General features: G+C 45.2%; 1 protein-coding gene across 4 annotated transcripts in view; it reads right to left on the reverse strand.

The window, feature by feature from the left end:
• The window catches only part of pde3b (phosphodiesterase 3B), a 363,186-nt gene that overhangs the window by 82,063 nt on the left and 261,196 nt on the right, over positions 1-19,927 (reverse strand). For 3 of the 4 annotated variants that reach the window (XM_072466421.1, XM_072466422.1, XM_072466420.1), the window contains exons 3-4: positions 16,420-16,677; positions 3,724-3,881 (exon numbers count right to left, since the gene is read on the reverse strand). In XM_072466421.1, coding sequence (XP_072322522.1) covers positions 3,724-3,881; positions 16,420-16,677 — 416 coding nt within the window. The remainder of the gene's footprint in view (positions 1-3,723; positions 3,882-16,419; positions 16,678-19,927) is intronic. The other variant, XM_072466423.1, reaches the window with a different exon arrangement.

The following is a 19,927-nucleotide window of genomic DNA, read 5'->3' on the forward strand; positions in this document are numbered from 1 at the left end:
TTTGTCAGTGGAAACGGTTTATCCTTATATGTTGTATCAAAACCCTTCTAGTTTGGAAAGCCTCAATTGAATTTACCCTTACCGTTCTCTGCTTTGGGGGTAAACAAGTCTCACTAGTCAATGGCCAGTGTTGAGGTGAGAGGTGGAAGAAAAGGAAAAACACAACCATCTTGCTACATTCTATAGATCATGTCAAAAGTCCAGAATTTGATGGACAGTGCCTCATTTATTATTATTTTTCCTTATCGCAGATTAAATAATTTTATAACGTGAGTTTCTGGTAGAGCTGATAAAAGCACACAAGGTCAGTGGTGCAAAGTGACCTTGATGAGCAACGGTTCCAACAGTCTATCTCCTTGACCAATTTAATTCAAGGATGTAGGAAGAAATAGAGGAACAACAAAGAAAGAAATAGGGTGAATTAGAGTTGAATTGCAGGGAGGAAAGAAAGATTGAATTGTGTGAAAGCAAAAAGTAGACAGAAAGGAACAGTCAAGAAATAAATTCAAGTAGTTCACATTTTTTTAAAGAACTTCTACGAACCATTTATAAACTGCAGAAAAGAGGTCCCATAATTTCAACTGTTCCTGTTCAGCGATGAAGAGATTGAATGACATGGCAGGAATAAAAATCCAGTCATTAAAAGAGCCCATGTATCATTGAGTTCCAGCCCTATTTTCTGTGGCGAGTTTAACATGTTTTCAAATAGGGCAAGAGCAGCAATTTCTTGAAACTCACGGTGAAGTTGACTGAAGCTTTTGCGTGGCTAATGGCAGATTGGTGCAACTTGCCCATTAGGCAAGTGATGTGGCAAGGCTGCAGCATATGGGAGCTCCTGGATGCCAGTAACGTGGACAGCAAGTGTTTTTTTAAAGTGTTGACAGCTCAGATTCATTGAACTGGAGGCTGAGCTGCAGACACTGCAACAAATCAGGGAGGGGGAATGTTACCTGGTTGCCTTGCACCGGGAGACAGTCACACTACTTAGGATAGGGTCTTCAGATTTGATCACTGGTCAGGGACAGATGGGTGTGACTACAAGTGAGGCAGGTACGGGAACCCACAGAGCAGGAGTGTCGGCCTCTGAAATTGGCCAATAGACCTGAGGTTCTGTCAGCTGGAGATGAGAGGGGGGGCTAGAAGGTAGATGAACAAACTAACAATGACACCGTGGTAGAGAAAGCGATTAAAGTGCAGACAGCAAAAAAGAATGTAGTGATGGTAGGAGACAGTATAGTGAGAGGGATTGACACTGTTCTCTCAGCACAGAGTGAGAGTCTAGACAGCTGTATTGCCTGTCTGGTGCAAGAGTTTGGAACAGCTGCTCAGGATTGGAGATAAACTTACAGCAAGGAGGAGGAGGATCCAGTTGTTATGATCCAAATAGGTACCAATGACATGGATAGAACTAGGAGAAAGGTTCTTCATGGAGAGAGTATGAGGAGCTAGGTGCTAAATTGAAAAGCAGAACCTCAAAAGTTATCATCTCTTGGACTATTAACTAAGCCACATGCAAATTGGCAGACGATACATAAAACTAGAGAGATAAATATGTGGCTCAAAGGCTGGTGAGTGAGAAGTGGGTTCTGGCTTATGAGGCGCTGACTCCAGCATTAGGGAAAGTGGGGGCTGTGGCATTGGGACGGCTTGCACCTAAACCACACTGGGATCAGTCTTCTTGTGAACTGATGCAGCATAAAGGGACTGGGGGGGGGATCTTTGTTCATGAAACCCAGAAAGCTAGCATATAGGTGCACAAGGTAATAGGGAAGGCAAATTGAATGCCAGCTTTATTTCAAGGGGCCAAGGTGTAAAAGTAAAAAGGTACTGCTGCAACAATACAAGGTACTGGTGAGGCCAAATTTAGAACACTGTGCACAGTTTGGTCTCCTTATTTAAGGAAAGATATATTATCACAGGAGGCAGTACAGAGGAGATTTAGTAGGATGATCCCATGTATGGAGGGACTTCCAGATGAGGAAAGATTAAACAGGTTGTGTTGGTACTCCTTGGAGTTCAGAAGAATGGTTAAGGCAAAAGCATATAGATTCCTGATAAGAATGGGGATGAACGGTTATCAGGATAGGCAGGAGTGTGAAGTTGAGATTAAAATTAGATCAGCCATGGCTTTACATAGAAACATAGAAAATAGAAGCGGGCGAAGCCATTCAGCCCTTTGAGCCTGCTCCGCTATTCATTATGATCCTGGCTGATCATCAAATTCAATACCCTGATCCTGCTTTCCCTCACATATCCCTTGATCCCCAAGAACAAAATCTAATTCCCTCTTGAAATTACACAAAATTTTGGCCTCAATTACATTCTGTGGTAACAAATTCCACAGATTTGCCACTCTCTGGGTGAAGAAATTTCTCCTCACCTCAGTCCTAAAAGGTTCACCCCTTATCCTCAAACTATGACGCCTCGTTCTGGACCCCCACCATCGGGAACATTCTTTCTGAATCAACCCTGTCTAATCTGTGTGGAGTCTGTACGTTCTCCCAGTGTCTGCATGGGTTTCCACCTGGTGCTCCGGTTTCCTCCCACAGTCCAAGATGTGCAGGTTAGGTGGATTGGCCATGCTAAATTGCCCTTCGTGTCCAAAAAGGTTAGGTGGGGTTACTGGGTTGTGGGGATAGGATGGAGGCGTAGGCTTAAATAATGTGCTCGTTCCAAGGGCCGGTGCAGGCGCGATGGGCCGAATGGCCTCCTTCTGCACTGTAAATTCTGTCTGTAATCCTATTAGAATTTTTGAAGTTTCTGTGACATCCCCGCTCACTCTTCTAAACTCCAATGAATATAATCCTAACCGATTTAGTCTCACCTCATATGACAGACCCTCTACTTGGGAATCAGTCTGGTAAACCTTCGCTGCACTCTCTCCATAGCAAGAACATCCTTCCTCAGATCAGGACACCAAAACTGTCCAAAATACTCCAGGTGTGGCCTCACCAATGCCCCATACCATTGCAGTAAAACATATCAATTTCTATATTCAAATTCTCGTGCTATGAAGGCCAACAAGCCATTTGCCATCTTTATTGACTGCTGTACCTGTGCGCTTTACTTTCAGGAATTGATGCACGAGGACACCAAGGTCTCGCTGAATATCCACCTCTCTCAATTTACACCCATTCGAATAATAATCTGCCTTCCTATTTTTGCTACCGAAGCGGATAACATCACATTTATCCACATTATACTGCATCTGCCTTGCATGTGCCCACTCACTCAGACTGCCCAAATCCTGCTGAAGCACCGCTGCTTCCTCCTCACAGCTCACCCTCCCACCCAACTTTGTATCATCTGCAAATTTGGAGATAATACATTTAGTTCCCTCATTCAAATATATAATATGAACAGTTGGGGTCCTACATAGATCCCTGCGGTACCATGATTTTATTGAATTGCAGAGCAGGCTTAAGGGGCTGAGTGGCCTACTCCTGCTACTAATTCATATTTCTATAGGCCTCGCAATCTAAGTCAATTAATAACGCATAGCTTAACTCCCAGACTCAAATTTCTGAGTTCTTTACACACTAATAACAGCATACATATTAAATGCATTATTTTCCCAGTAAATTATGGCCCGTAATAGTTACGAAAACAAAGCAATTATTGGCACTAGAATTCCAGTATTTCACGAAATTCTTACTTTAAATTGCTTACAAGAATTAAATTCAACAATGATGTTGCTTTTAAACCAATAGAAATATAATTCACCTCATTGATCCATTGTCTGGATGGGATTTCATCCCATTGCTACGATCCCATCTAAGAGGAGCAGGTTCCATTGTTGGCAAACCAGTAGCTGATGTGGTGGTTGTCCATGTTCCTGTATTTCTTCTAAGCTGTCCAGTTGGTAAACTTCGCCTCAAGCGCTAAGTTTAGAAAAATAAATTATGTTAGCAAAGGAATTGAACAAATAGACTTAGTTATTGACTCATATTTTATTATACTGAGATATTTGAGCATAGGAGGTGATTTAGCCCATTGAGTCCATGCTGGTTCTCTGTAAAGCAATCCAATCAACTCCATATTCTTTCACTATCTCAGTCAGTTTATTCCTTTTAAGAGCCCATCCAATTCCTTTTTGGCTCCACTTGCATCACATTTTTAGACAGTAAGTTCCTGGTCATTGCCACTTACTGTGCAAAAATATTCCTCCTTGCATCTTTTGCTCAAAACCTTATATCCATGGCCCCTTGTTCTTGTAACATCAGTTAATAGAAATGGAATTCTTTTGTCCAGCTTATCTAATTCTGCCATAATCTTGGAAACCTCAATCAAATCTATGTTCTAAATCCTCCCCTCAACTATTAGTGTTTAGCACACAGGGCTAAATCGCTGGCTTTTAAAGCAGACCAAGGCAGGCCAGCAGCACGGTTCAATTCCCGTACCAGCCTCTCCGAACAGGTGCCGGAATGTGGCGACTAGGGGCTTTTCACAGTAACTTCATTGAAGCCTACTTGTGACAATAAGCGATTCTCATTTCATTTCATTTGCTCCAACGAGAACTACACCAGCCTTTCAAGCTTAACCTTGTAGCTTAATTCAGTCATCCCTGAAACCATTCTAGTAAATCTCCTCTGCATCTTTCCAAGAACCCTCACATCCTTCCTCAAGTGTGGTGAGTAGAACTGGACCCAATATTCAGGCTGTGACCTAACCCAGGCATTGTCAAACTCGGGGATGTGACCCGGGGGTGGGTTCGCTGGCAAGTGTCGGGAAGGTTGCAGAGCCTTTCGTCGCTGTGCTCCCGATCACGCAAGTCCGCAACCAACAGCCGCAGCAGCCAGCTTTTAATAATGCCGGCTGCAAGCGGCCTTCAAAATGGCCGCAAACATGAAAACAAATGTGGCCGCACTGCACATGTGTGCCATATCATCGGTGTGCATGTGCATGCACAAAACTATGTACATGCGCGCCGCTAATCGGGCACGCATGCGCAGTGCGCCTGCTTTTTTGTTTTTAAAACGGTCGCAGCAATTTATTTTATTCATTTTATCTTTTTCATTTATTTTACTCATTTTTTTTTTACAATTCGGGGGGGGGGGGGGGGGGGGGGGGTTTATTGGATAAAATTTTACAGGAAAAAAAATGCAGAACTTTGGAGAGATGGAGACTCCTTATTTCCCGATACCGGAAGGCTTCACCTTCATCCAACAGGTTCCATTGGAGGAGCGTGTACGAGGCCAAAGGGACCCAAAACCATTTCCTCCATTTTTGTCAGCAGCAAACAATGTAAGAGAAAATGCTGGGTCGTGCAGGTCAGTCGGCGTAGGCCGCGAAGGTTTGCCGGCGTGGGTCGCGAAGGTCGGCCGGCGTGGGTCGCGAAGGGCGGCCGGCGTGGGTTGCGAAGGGCGGCCGGCGTGGGTCGCGAAGGGCGGCCGGTTGGTAAAAATGGGTCCCCGGGAAAAAGTTTGAAAAACACTGGCCTAATCAAAGCTTGAGACAGGTTCAGTACAACTTGCCTGCTTTTGTACCCTCTACCTCTATTTACAAAGTTAATTTCCCATATGCTTTGTGAACTATTTTCTCACTATGCCCTGCCACCTTCAAAGATTACTGTACTTGAACCCCCAGGACCCTCTCTTCCTGTACACTCTTTTGAGCCTTGTTATTTTATATTGCCTTTTTCTGTCCCTTTTGCCCAAGTGCATTACCTCAAATCCCTGTGTTAAATTCCATCTGCAACATGTCTGCCCCAATCAGATAGTTTATCCTGATAGCCAATTACATTTTGCCTATTACATTTTGCAGTTCTTTGGTATTATCTTCCCTGTCAGCCATATCTCCAAGATTGGCATCGTAAGCAACATTTGAAATTTTATTCTGTATTCCATTATCCATTCATATGTGGTCTGAGCATTGAACCTTGGGAACACCATACTCCATACCATACTCCAGTCTGAAAAATAATAATTTATCATGACTCATTGTTTTCTGTCCTTAAGCCAATTTGTTATCCAAGCTGACACTGGTCCTCCTCATGCAAGAGCCTCAATTTAGTTAAGCAGTCTTTCCTTCAGCAAAAATATTAATTAAATTAGTCAAACAAGATCTGCCTTTCGCAAATACATGCCAGCTCTCCTGAATTAATTCAAACCTCTCCAAGTGCCTGCTGATATTTTCCCTTTCCAAAGCCTTACCCATTACTGATGTCAAAATGATCAGCCTGTAGTTACTAATGTCCATGAACCCTTTCTTGAATAAAGTTATCACATTTTCTATTCTCAAATCTCATGGTACTTCCTACATACCTGTATCACAGGGAGTTTGAAAGATGAAGGCAAGCCCTTCCCAAATCTCCATACCCACTTTCTTTAGCAACCTCGGATGCAAGCTGGACAGGAGATTTATCCAGCTGAAACATAGCCAGTCTTTCCAGTACATCCTACTCATTTAAGTTTAACCACATTCGTTATCTCTGCCATCTCCCCTCCTAGCGATTGTAAGTTTTCGGGCAATTCGGCCCTTTTGGAGAAACTCAGAGACTGTAAACTGACTTTCCAGCCAAGGGAACAGAACCAGTTTTCCCAGCAGGCTTGGCCCGCTGAGCTGAGTAGGGACATAAATACATAAATATTTCCAAAACACCCCCCTAGGAGCTACAAGGAAGAAGGAGCCAGACAACAAGATAACATCAAAACACAGACAAAGGGGCACGGGAATACACAGGAGGCTTGCATGCAAGCAGGACAATGGGATGGTCATAGCCCCATGCAAATGTAAATGACCTGGCCTCCACCAGAGCAGAATCCAATCAACACCCCATCAACATAGCAGCTATCTCCGGAGCAGATGGAAGTCTTTGAAAATCTTCAAGGGAGCTCAACCTCGTTATCTCAAAAAAAACAGACTGGAGGCGGACCTAGGGGAGGTACTCCCATCTCGACAGGTCTGACCGGCTCAAAGGGGGCGGGACCAGCGGGAACTTTAAATCTTACCTTTTTCAATGCAAAAGGGGCTGGCCGATCACAGGACAAAGCCAGGTAAAACAATATAAAAGGGGCTGTGTTTTCGATTGGGGCTCTCTTCGTTCCTGGCTCGACCTCTGCACCCCTGACTTGACCTCTGCAGCCTGTGACCGTAAGTAACCCGCAGCAGCTTGCGAAGCTCCCTTGATTTTAATAGTGGTTGAGGCTTTGGGGAAGGGAACTTGTTTTGTGCCTTGTGATTTTGCTAAAACCTGTGTAACCGTAAGAATTTTCGTTGTGTCCGCTATATTACCTTTTGAATAGACTTAGTTGTATTAGAGCATAAGATTTTATTGTGTTTCTTCTGTTGATGATTTTGACCTGGGTTTTACAATAAATCTTGATTTGATGCTAATTGGAGTCGTTTAAATTCTTCAATCCTTCACCAGCGATCTCTGACCAAGTCATTGTTAAAAATACTCCTCACCTTAATTCCGGGTTCAAGAATCGAGGGTCATCTTGAGCGGTTCACTCAGGACAGACTGCTGGTTAGGAAATAAACAGCAGTGTCCTATTCTCTCTCTTGGGAAGGCTACTCTAGTGGAGTAGGAACCGGGTGGGGGTTGTACCACCGGCAAGAGAGAGAATCACCTGGGTATTGGTAGGGGTCTGGAGATCTGTGTGATATAAGTCTCAGGCTGTCGGTTAGGAATACACGGCAGGCTTGAATCAGTGCTCTCCTCAGTGGAAGTGTCCCAGTGCGACATCCCCTGGCCTCTGAAGTTTCAGTGCCAGCTGAAGAGAGACACACACAGATATTCAAACCCCAGATATCGGCCCAGTAGTGGAGTAGCGGAGATGGCACCCTCTACACGATATTTTGTCAGCATTCTCTTCCTTAATAAACACCAATACAAAGTAGTCATCAAACTTGCAATGCTTGCTCTCCAGGCGTATAGAACCCTCTTCAGTCCAATAGGCCCCTACCTATCTCTTACGTCCTAGTAGCGATATACATTCCAGAAGAGGACGTTTGGGTTCCTTGTGTGTTAACAACCATTCTGTTCTCATTTTCTCTATTTGGCAGTCTCACTTTTCTCTATACTTTCTCTCTCAACGTGCTGTAGTGTATAAGTAACACAATGGAACTGCAGGATGCAATCTTTCATGTTATTTCAGTCCTATATCATAATGTTGTTGAGCAAATGCCACCCACTTCTATAGGAAACATAATAAGATCGAAGAGGGTAGGGTAATAAGAGAAAGTTATTCTTAGGCTGCTGTCAGCAATGATGGATGACCAAAAGAGGTGCAATGTACTCTGTAAACACATAACTTAAAAAAAAAAGAAATTCAAATTTCCAGTGATTAGGTGAAAGGATGGCGCAACACGATTTTACATTTTAAGTCTTTTACACTCATAACTTATAACATAGAAAATAGGTGGAGTAGGCATTTGGCCCTTCAAGCCTGCACCACCATTCAATATGATCATGGCTGATCATGCAAATTCAGAATCCCACTCTCGTTTTCTCTCCATACCCCTGATCTCTTTAGCCACAAGGGCCATATCCAGCTCCCTCTTGAATATATCCAATGAACCGACCCCAACAGCTTTCTGTGGTTGAGAATTCCACAAGTCTCTGAGAGAAGAGGTTCTTCCTCATCTCAGTCCTCAATGGCTCACCCCTTATTCTTAGGCTGTGACTTCTAGCTCTGGATGTCCCCAACATCAGGAACATTCTTCCTGCAACGAGCCTGAGCCTGTCCAGTCCCATCAGGATTTTATATGTTTCTATGTGTTACGGGCCAGGGTTTAGAGAACCCCCAAAGTGTATCATGGAGTTCACCTGACCCACAACTTTTAATCGATTGTGGGATGGGGAGCACACGGCCCACTCTACAGGTGTGGTACAGCAGAAATGGAAAAGTATTTTTTAAAGCAAAACAATGTTTATTCTATGAACTCAAGTTAACCTTCTTAAAACATACAGTGAACATCTTAGCAACCATTAATTCAAATACAACCCCCAAAGAATACAACACTAAGTAATCCGTAAGCTGTCCTTTTCACATCCATAAGACTTAAATACCTTTTACCAGAAGCATATTAGGTTAAAGTCACTACTGTTATTAGTTTTAAATCATTAGGATCGATTTACAGTCTTTAGATTACAGAGAGAGACTCTAATATACCTTCTGGCTGTGACTGCCACTATCCAGCTCTGAAAACGAAACTAAAACACACCCTGCATCAAACAGCCTAAAACGAAAGTAAAATGCTGACAGACAGCCCAGCTCCACCCACTCTCTGACATCACTGCAGTAATAAAACACCCATTTCTTAAAGGTACTCTCACTACAGATATTTATATACGCACCCATTTCTTAAAGGTACTCTCACATGACATATGAGATCCCCTCTCATTCTTCTAAACTCCAGTGAGTACAAGCCCAGTTGATCCAGTCTTACTTCATTTGTCAGTCCTGCCATCCCAGGAATTAGTCTGGTGAACTCTTCGCTGGACACCCTCAAGAGCATGAATGTCCTTCCTTAAAATAGGAGATCAAACTGCACACTCAAGATGTGGCCTCACCAGGGAAAACATTGTATAACAGCAGCAAGACATCCCTCCTCCTATACTCAAATCCTCTCACTATGAAGGCCAGCACGTCATTAGCTTTCTTCACCGCCTGCTGTACCTGCATGCCTAACTTCAGCGACTGTTCCACCATGACACCCAGGTCTCATTGCACTTCCTCTTTTCCTAAACTGCCACTATTCAGATAATAATCTGCCTTCCTGTTTTTGCTACCAAAGTGGATAACCTCACATTTACTCAAATTATATCGCATTTGCCAAGTATTTGCCCACTCAGCCAGCCTGTTCAAGTCACCCTGCAGTCCATTTGTCATCCTCCTCACTGTGCACACTACCACCCCGCTTGGTGTCGTCTGCAATTACATGCAATATTGACTAAACATAACTTTTCGTAGGCAGCTTATACTTGAAACTACAAAATAGAACTTTTCCCTTTTTAGATTTCGCAAAACTGAAAAATCCCACTTCCTGATTTTCCTTTACACTGTCCCTTAAACAGACATTCAATTCTCCTGGAATCAGCCTAAAGCAATTTTAGCTGTTAAGGGCTTATTTGCATTCATTTTCTTTCTCAGCTGCCATCGCAGGAATTAATCTGGTGAACCTTTGCTGGACACCCTCAATGGCAAGAATGCCCTTCCTCAAACTCGGAGACTAAAACTGCAAACAATACTCAGATCTTTTAACGTCTCAGAGCAAATGTTGTCTTGCAGATTCTCTCTCTAGCTCAAGCGAGGTGAATCTTCCAACCTCATTTTAAATCCTCACAAATTTGGTCTTCTGAATCTGAGCACAAGTTCTTGGTCTTAGTTGGTCTCTTTCCTAGCAGACTGATATTTTTCATGGATATCTTCGAAACTCTGCCAAAGCCCATATCCATAACAATGTGAATCATGCAGGACTAATATCCAGACTGAATTGGTCATTAGCTATTATATGGACTCCAACTCTATCATGTCTTGGATACAAGTAACCTCTTGTTTGAAGTATAACCTCTTACAACTCAACATCCTCAACACCTCCCTGGGACCTGGAGACTAACAATCTATCCAGTTAGCACAGGTGCTTCCGTCATTGTTCACAGGCGGCAACACTATGCACCTTCCTCTTATTCTAACAACCTGGGTCCGTCTTCAATCTTTAACAATCAAACGGTCAGCCGGAATAAGGACAGGTCACATAACCCCTTTCACTTCTACTTGAATTAAAAACAATCCTAAAATATAACCATCTTCTAAAACATGACAATTCTAACAGAGGTAACAGGGAAAACATTCTTTAACAAGAGTTCTCCTGTTAATAAAATTCCAAAATCATACCTGTAAACAAATATTCAATATCTCAATTATGACATAACTCAGAATTAAAGATACGAGTTAACAATATTAACAACCAATCAGTTCACTGAGTCAATAACCCTATAAGATTTGGGGGAGGGGGGGGAATAATAAAATTATGGAACAGTTCCATATACTGGCTGCAAAGTAATTTCTGTAGGCAACATTACCACATTGAACCTTTTAATAATGTAATATATTTTTGTAAATTTTGGACTGAGCAATTTGAGGAATATTAGGCAAAACGAATGCAAACTCTATGCAGTCATCACTTAAAGAGTGTTTGCTTCATTACCAAGTTCCCTGCAGTCTGTCGCAGTTAAACATTTAACCTCAAATTCAAATGGGCTCCAGAATGCATTTTTACCACATTCTCAAATCAACTATGCTTATTGTCATTCTCAACAAAAGTAACAATTTAGTTCCAGTTTTATACCCTTGAATCCACTCTTCATAAAAAGCAAGGTTACGGCTTCCAAAATTAGGAGTGTCTTCTTAAAAGAAAATATTTATAACCATCCATTGTTAGCTCACCCCTTTATTTTTTTCTTTAAAAAATGATTTCATGTGATTATTTGAAACAATAAATTTCAATTTGAAGATAAACAGTTTAGCTAAAGGAATACTGGAGATTACATTGGATGATTCCAGAGATATGAAACTGATTGATGGGTTTAGCACAGTGCCTAATTTCCATTTTCTTTGGCTTCAACAAAGAAAATCAGGCACAACGCACAACAGGCTGTTGATTCACTATCAGCCTGCTTTGTGCTACTGGCATTGACCAATTTCTTCCCCACTGTTCGTTCCAACAAGCATATAATGCAAGGAGGCCCAGCCCTTAAACATGATATATCCATGATACTGTTCAGATACTGTACATACTTACGATGATCACAAATTAATTAGTATTGTTTGGTGGGGATGGGAATGGAAAATTGTTTTTGAACGTTTGCTAACAAATTTTGTAGAAAACAAGAAATCTTTCAAGTGCAACGAAAATGCTCTGATAACCGAGTTACAAGATGGCACGCTTGCTATTGCTGCCATTCTGCAATTTTGTCAATTGTTCAACTGGTAAATTTGAACTAGAGTTAAAAATAACAGGAGAACAAGAGAGGGCAGCAAGGCAACAACTGATTGACTCAACCCTGGAGATCGACAGAAAGTACTCGGAGGCCCCGACCTTCTAGCGGAGAGGGAAAGGCTGCAATTAAACTTTATAGAATTTACAGTGCAGAAGGAGGCCATTCGGCCCATCGGGTCTGCACCGGCTCTTTGAAAGAGCACCATTCCCAAGCCCACACCTCCACCCTATCCCCATAACCCAGGAAATCCATCCAACACGAAGGGCAATTTTGGACACGAAGGGCAATTTAGCATGGCTAACCCACCTAACCTGCACATCTTTGGACTGTGGGAGGAAACCGGAGCACCCAGAGGAAACCCGCGCACCCACGGGGAGAACGTGCAGACAGTGACCCAAGTCGGGAATCAAACCTGGGACCCTGGAGCTGTGAAGCAATTGTGCTAACCACCATGCTGCTATCTACCAGGAAAGCAGTACACCAACTCCGCCAGACACAGGGGACCTTCTACGAACACGGAGAAAAGACTGGCTGCCCGCCTACTGGCTCACCAGCTGAGAAAGCAGGCAACCACAAGGGAGATAACGCAGGATAAAAACAACAGCAGAGGCAGACTGGTGACTGAGCCAACAGAGGTTAACTGGGCATTTGAGACCTTCTACTGAGTGCTGTACACCTCCGAGCCCCCTGATGGGGCGCGGGGATGTAACGGTTCCTCAATAGACTAGACATGTCAATTGTGGGGGAGGACAGGTGGAGGGAACTGGAAGCACCATTAGGTTTGGGAGACATCATGGAGAACATCAGCACCATGCACGCGGGGAAGGCACCGTGGACCCAATGGGTTCCCGGCTGGCGGCTACAAAAAATTTGCGCCGGCCCTGGCCCACGACCCTAAGGGATATGTTCTCAGATTCACGAGCAAGGGGAACCCTGCCTCCCAAAAAAGACAAAGACCTGACTGAATGCGGATCATACAGACCCATTTTACTGTTTAATATAAACACGAAGATACTCACAAAAGTCCTGGCCAAGGGACTGGAGAGCTGCATGCCAGAGGTGGTCGCGGAGGACCAGACAGGCTTTGTCAATGGTAGGAAGCTAACTGCAAACATCAGGCAGCTGATGAATGTAGTTAAGACCCGGGGGGCAGGGGGAGGGGGGAGAGATCATCTTCCTGGATGCAGAAAAGGTCTTCGACAGAGTTGAGTGGAAGTACCTCTTTGAACTAGAGGTTTGGGTTAGGGCAGGGTTCACCTCCTGGGTGAAACGCCTGTAGAACGCCACCAAGGCGAGCGTTCAGACCAACACCACCAGCCCTGAATACTTCCAGCTGCACACAGGCACACAGCAGAGATGCCCACTGTTCCCGCTCCTATTCACCTCAGCAATTGAACCCGTGGTGATCGCTCTGCGAGGCGCAAAAAGCTGAAAGGGCACCCAAAGAGGCAGAGAGCACGGAGTCTCAGTCTATGTGGATGACCTGCTCCTCTACCTCTTTGAATGACAGAAAGGCCTGAAAGCAATCATGCAGCTCTTGGAAGAGTTTGAGCCTACTCGAGCTACAAACTCAACCTGGGCAAGAGCGAGGTTTTCACAGTGAACCCAAACGAGGGCGGGAGACAGACCTGGAGGAATTCCCATTCAAACTAGCCCAAAACAAATTCCACTACCTGGTGATCCAGATAGCCCATGACAGGACATGTATCCAAAAGTGGAATCTGACCAGTCTAGCAGAGGAAGTTAAAAATGACCTACAGAGCTGGGATATGCTCCCGCTCCCCCTAGCAGGGAGGGTGCAGATGATCAAAATGAACACACTGCCGAGGTTCCTCTTCCTGTCAAGATCGATGCCGAACTTCATCCCCAAGGCCTTCTTCCACGGTATAGACAAAACGACCATGGCATGTGTGTGTTGGGGGGGGGGGGGTGGGGGGTAAGAATCCAAGAATCCCCAAATCAGCACTGCAAAGGAGAAAAACTATGAGCGGTCTGGCACTGCCAAATCTACTATACTACCACTGGGCAGCTACAGCGGAGAGAAGGGATGGATACGTGAACCCAACATGGGATGGGTGAGTCAACCTGCAAGGGAACGACCCTCCGGGCCCTCACCACTGCAGTGCTCTCATTCCCCCCTGACAAAATACATATCCTGCCCAGTGGTGGTAGTCACACTAAAGACATGCAACCAGATGAAGCAATATTTTGGTCTGAGATGCCCCCCATGGCACCCACCTGAGGAAACCACAAATTCCCACCAGCCATGCTCGACATCACCTTTAAAACATGAAGACAGGATGGAGTGTAGCCATCTGGGATGGCCATTTCCAACTAAGTACAGAGCAACTCGGAAAGACTGATGGGTAAAATGGACAAGCCAAGAGTCAGGCAGGCTAAGAGCCTGAAATGCATATTTCGGCGCCACTCCCTGTCCAAGGGAAACGCAAACAACGGGGTCAATGACCGCTTGAGACACGCCCAGTCATCCAGATCCCCGCCCACTTATTGACTAAGGAATCAAACAGAGTGACAGGGATCACCCAATTAGGAAGGCCCAAATCGAAGGACTGCCCAAAAGAGCGCGAAAGCATTCCCCCCCCTCACCGCCTATAAATAAAGGAAGAGGTCGCCATATGTTCGCTCTCTTTTGGCCTTGGTACCCCGGTCACGGCCATCGCCAACTGCAGCAACATCAGAAGCAAGTTCGAGTTCAAAGCCCACTACCAGACGGATGAGCACAGCTGCGCAGCAGTTACCCCTTCGACCCCAAGAGATCCAGAATCGAACAGCGGCCACTGTTTCCTGACCTAAACCGGGTGCCCGAAGTTAAGTACAGGTTGTTTTAGTGATAGGTATAGTTAACTAGTAGTGTTTATGTTGCATGATTGATTGTCTGTAATGAAAGTATCCTTGACCTTGAACTAACTAACTGGTGTTTGGCTCTTTGATCGATAGCCGGTTGAAACTTGTGGTGGTATCATTCGGTACCTGGCGACTCTAAGCATTCGGACATAGACAATATAGAAAGAAGGCCAATCCACTGATTGCCCTAATTGGGACAGAGCCACAGAAAAGACCAAGTAGTAGAGAAAACACACAACACGAGCGGGGGGATGCTAACAGGTGGGATTTTTACACGGGGGACAGACTAGCGACCCTGAGCGAACTGACGGAAGACCTGGAACTACCGACAGGACAGGAACTCGGGCACCTCCAAGTCAAACCCTTTCTACATAAGGAGACGGCAGGGTACCCCAGGGCCCCGAGAGACATACAATTAGAGACACTGATAAACATGAAGGAAGTAAGGACAGTAAGGAAGGAGGGAACTGCGAACATCTATGGACAGTTACTGGACAGGGCAAAACTATCACTGGATGAAGCCAGACAAAAATGGGAGGAAGAACTGGGAATCGAAGTGGTTTGGGGGACTCTGGAGCAAAGGACTGAGCAGGGCCAACTCCACCTCCTCCTGCGCAAGACTCACCCTCATGCAGTTTAATGTGGTGCACAGAGCTCATCTAACCAGAACCCGAATGAACAGGTTCTTCCCAGAGATGAAGGATAAATGTGAATGGTACCAGGAAGACCTGACCAACCACACCCACACGTTCTGGGCTTGCCCCAGACTTGTAGGATTCTGGACAGCCTTCTGCGAGGCAATGTCCAAGATTGTGGGGGCGAGCGTGGAGCCAGCCCAAGAGTGGCAGTCTTCGCGGTATTGGAACAACAGAAGCTACACATGGGGAAGGAGGCGACGCCCTTGATTTCGCTTCCCTAATCGCACGCCAGAGAATCCTGCTTGACTGGGATCAGCAGCACCACCTATAGCTGCAGACTGGCACCGGACCTGGTGGAATCTTTCCATCTGGAGAAGATCAAGTTCACCATCCAAGGGTCGAAAGGGGGCTTCCACAAAGCATGCGGGCAATTTGTTGGCCTGTTCCAAGACTTGTTCAAGGCCAAAGAGGGGTAGAGCAGACAAGAACACACACAATGAAGTACGATGGGGAAGGGTGGAGAAGAGGAGGAAACATAGGAGAGCCACACAGAGAGGCATGGGGGGGGAGAAGGCCTCCAACAAAAACCGCAGAAAAGAGGACAGGGGCTCAGCATTAGAACACCCAGAGTGAAAGAGGGGGATACCAACGAGGCGACAGGGAGTGGGTAGGGGAGAATATATACCAAGCAATATGTATGTGAATAAGAAAGTGTACGAAACGTAAATATCGGACACAAAGGTGTCACTCTGTAAAATTGAAAAACGCCATTAAAAAACATTTAAAAAATCAGGACAACTGTTGCAATTGTTTGCCACCAGAAATCCACTGGAGATTAGCTACTTCAAAGTACAAACATACATGCATGTGCAACAAAACTATTAAAATTAATTGCAAAGCAGCATCTCACAATGATTCAACAGAATTGCTGTGAGTCAGGTCATACATTTTGCAATATAGTCATCTAACCTTTGGAAAACTTCTTTCCCCTTTATCCGAAAAGTCCTCCATTTCTGAACAGGGATAAGAGTCAGAAAACGATGTAAGGGGATTCACTCTAGGTCTGTGTGTATGAGAGAATGTGAGCTGGGACGCAATCAAGCTGCTAATGGTTCGCAGAGATGAGCTGATATTTGAAGGGAGGGACGAGTCAGCAAGGAGGTCTGCAACCAAGCTTTGTGCCTCACCCATCACGGCAGGGTCCACTCCATATCCACTCACAGAATTCTGCAACAAAACACAAGATCGAGGCTTTGAAAAGTTCTACAATATATATTCAATTATGCTTAATTTCTCTATTTGCAAAATGTCAATGTTACGGTCATGGCCATCCAAATCTGTTGAAAGAAACTCAAAAAATATTACAGCTAAAATCAAACATTGTACAATTGTGTCTGTCAAATATAGAAAAACTTTAATTATCCAGCAACTTGTATTTATAACGCCTTTAATGTAGTGCACCTTGGGATACTTCATGATGTTAAATGTGCTGTACAAATATTAGCTGCAGTTCTAGTGAAACGTCCCAAGGTATTCCACAGGAGCACTGTAGAACAAAGAAAACATGGGCCACGGAAGGAGTTATTGGGTCAAATGACAAAAAGCTTGGCTGAAATGTTAGGTTTTAAGATCCCAACAGGTTATGGGGCTGGAAGAGATTACAGTGGCAAGGTGGGTGAGCCCATGAAGGCATTCGAAAAGGAGAATTCTGAAGTCAAGACATTGGTTGACCAGGGGTTAATGTTGTATATATTCACAAGTACACTGGAAAAAAAAAATGGTTTAATTCTCAGTCAGAATAAATTACATATTGGTTTGGGTAGTTTAAAAGAATTAGTACTGCAATATTACTTTTAGCAGCCAGTATAAATTAATCTATTACATCGGCATCTCTCTGATACTGTATGGCACTTTCTTACCATTTCCTACAAAAAGCAAAATATTTTGTTAAATTACATTTGTTTCCTGAGGAAAACATTTGTTTTCTTTTTAATGTTGTCTAAATATTGAAGCATCGAACTGGAGAAATCTTATGTTTTTATAATATGAGGATTTATCGTTTTATGGCATTTTGTTTAAATGAGGCAAAAATCAGAAGTAAAAGCCTATCTGTGGAGAGAAACGGGGGCGGGATGCTCAGAGCCAAAATTGCGATCGGCGCGGGGGGGAGGGGGCGTCAAACCCGAGAAAGGGTCCGATGCTGCCCCTGCGATGCTCCCGGAGAAGCGCCGGCGCACGCGTCGATGCGGCGCCGGTAAGGGGCCATTGAAAGAGGCCCCCGCGGCGATTCACCGAGTGCAGTTGGCCGAGTTCCCGATGGCGTGGTTCTCTCATCGTTCTACCCGTCGAGAATTTCGCGTGGTGGCTGCGAGTGGATCATTCACGGGGGTGTGGGCCTCCAGGACAGCCAGGCTACCGATGGGGGCCTATCGTTTTGGTGCCATGCGCATGCGTGGACCGCCCCCGCCCCCCCCCCTCCCTGACCAGAGTGCAGGGCCCCGTATCGGCAGCCAGAGCAGAGAGGACGACTCCAGGGCACTGCTAGCCCCCTGGAAATCGGAGAAACATGCTGGACTTTCTCCAGGTACATTCAGTGAATCGTGCGTTTTTTTCCCAGGCGTGGGGACTTAGCCCCATTATTGGAGAATCCCAGCCAGGGTTAACGTTGAGTCTAAATGACCCTTTTAAATAAGTAGAAGGGTCACTTAGACTAAAGATCAGAAGTTACCATTCAGTTGATCGCAAAATATATTGAGATACTTGAAATTGTTTTGCCCTTCCCTCATGTGCACGACTCTCAAGCATTTGAGAAAAGATTTGAGAAAGGCTATTATCACATGGTCTCTCTCGCACTTGTACTTTATGAACATTCCAGGTACCAAAAGAGCATGGGTGTGAAGCTCTGATCAGAAAGGGCATTAAAATGACAGACAAATGGTACAGTGATGCTTTCAGTGTGAAGATTGCATGTGGAACCCGAGTGTCAGATGTATTATTCCTGGTATCAAAATGCTGTCAGTGAACAGCAAGCAACTTCCTTAGTCCCAGGTTAATTAAACTTCTGCTGTACTTGGGCACAACACCAGTCTCAGCAGAAATTCAAAGAGAAAAATAATTTTCATTTATATATCCCGTTTCATGCTGTAAGTTCCAAAGTGCCTCAAAGCTAATGAAATACATTTGAAATATATGCACTGTTATAACACAACAGGGAAACACAACAGACATTTTATGTAAAGCAAAACCCCACAAACATCATCTCGATAAACTATTAAACACTTTGTTTTAGTGGCATTGCTTAAGGAGTGAAAAAAGCCCAGGTGTAAGTTTTTGATAATTCTACTAATTATTAGAATCTGCAATATCTATGGATTTTATTCTGTAACCACAATTTAAAATAAAGTGGTTCAGTTTTGACTTTTTAATTGGGCAATTAACAGTTAACGTAGTTGGTGACAGGAAAAGCAGCTATTTATGAAGAAACTAAATTGCTTTATGACGGAGCTCATTTGAGTCTTGAGCTTAAGATGTTTTCATGGCCAAAATTTGGGAAGATAGTTTTTTTTTAAAATCAGTTCGAACGAATAGCCAAAGTATTGTGAACTTAAGATAACACTATGTTTGAACAAACCAGAAACCTGGTGAGAAACAGGGTGAGGCGGAGGAGAAGTTCCAGGGCGCGAACAGGAGGAGGAGGAGCAGGAGGAATACTGGGCGCGAGGAGGAGGAGGAGGACTGGGCGCAAGGAGGAGGAGAAGGACTGGGCGCAAGGAGGAGGAGAAGGACTGGGTGCGAGAAGGAGGAGGACTGGGCGTGAGAAGGAGGAGGACTGGGCACAAGAGGAGGACTGGGCGCGAGGAGGAGGACTGGGTGCGAGGAGGAAGAGGAGGACTGGGCGCGAGGAGGAGGACTGGGTGCGAGGAGGAAGAGGAGGACTGGGCGCGAGGAGGAGTATGAGGACTGGGCGCGAGGAGGAGTATGAGGACTGGGCGCGAGGAGGAGTATGAGGACTGGGCGCGAGGAGGAGGAGGGCTGGACACTAGGAGGAGGACTGGACGTGAGGAGGAGGACTGGACGTGAGGAGGAGCAGCAGGAGGAGGTGTACTGGACATGAGGAGGAGGAGGAGGACTGGGCGCGAAGAGGAGGAGGAGAAGGAGAACGGGCGCGAGGATGAGGAGGAGTGGGCGCGAGGAGGAGGTGGAGGACTTGGCGCAAGGAGGTGGTGGAGGACTGGGCGCGAGGAGGAAGAGGGCTGGGCGTGAAGAGGAAGAGGGCTGGGTGCGAGGAGGAGCAGCACTGGGCACGAGGAGGAGGTAGAGGGCTGGACACAAAGAGGAGGAGGAGGGCTGGGCGCAAGGAGGCAGAGGGCTGGGCGCAAGGAGGCAGAGGGCTGGGCGCAAGGAGGCAGAGGGCTGGCGCGAGGAGGAGCAGCACTGGGCACGAGGAAAAAGTGGAGGACTGGGCACGAGGTGGAGG

This window comes from Scyliorhinus torazame, chromosome 10 (genome assembly GCF_047496885.1).
Source record: "Scyliorhinus torazame isolate Kashiwa2021f chromosome 10, sScyTor2.1, whole genome shotgun sequence".
In the NCBI taxonomy this organism is placed as follows: domain Eukaryota; kingdom Metazoa; phylum Chordata; class Chondrichthyes; order Carcharhiniformes; family Scyliorhinidae; genus Scyliorhinus; species Scyliorhinus torazame.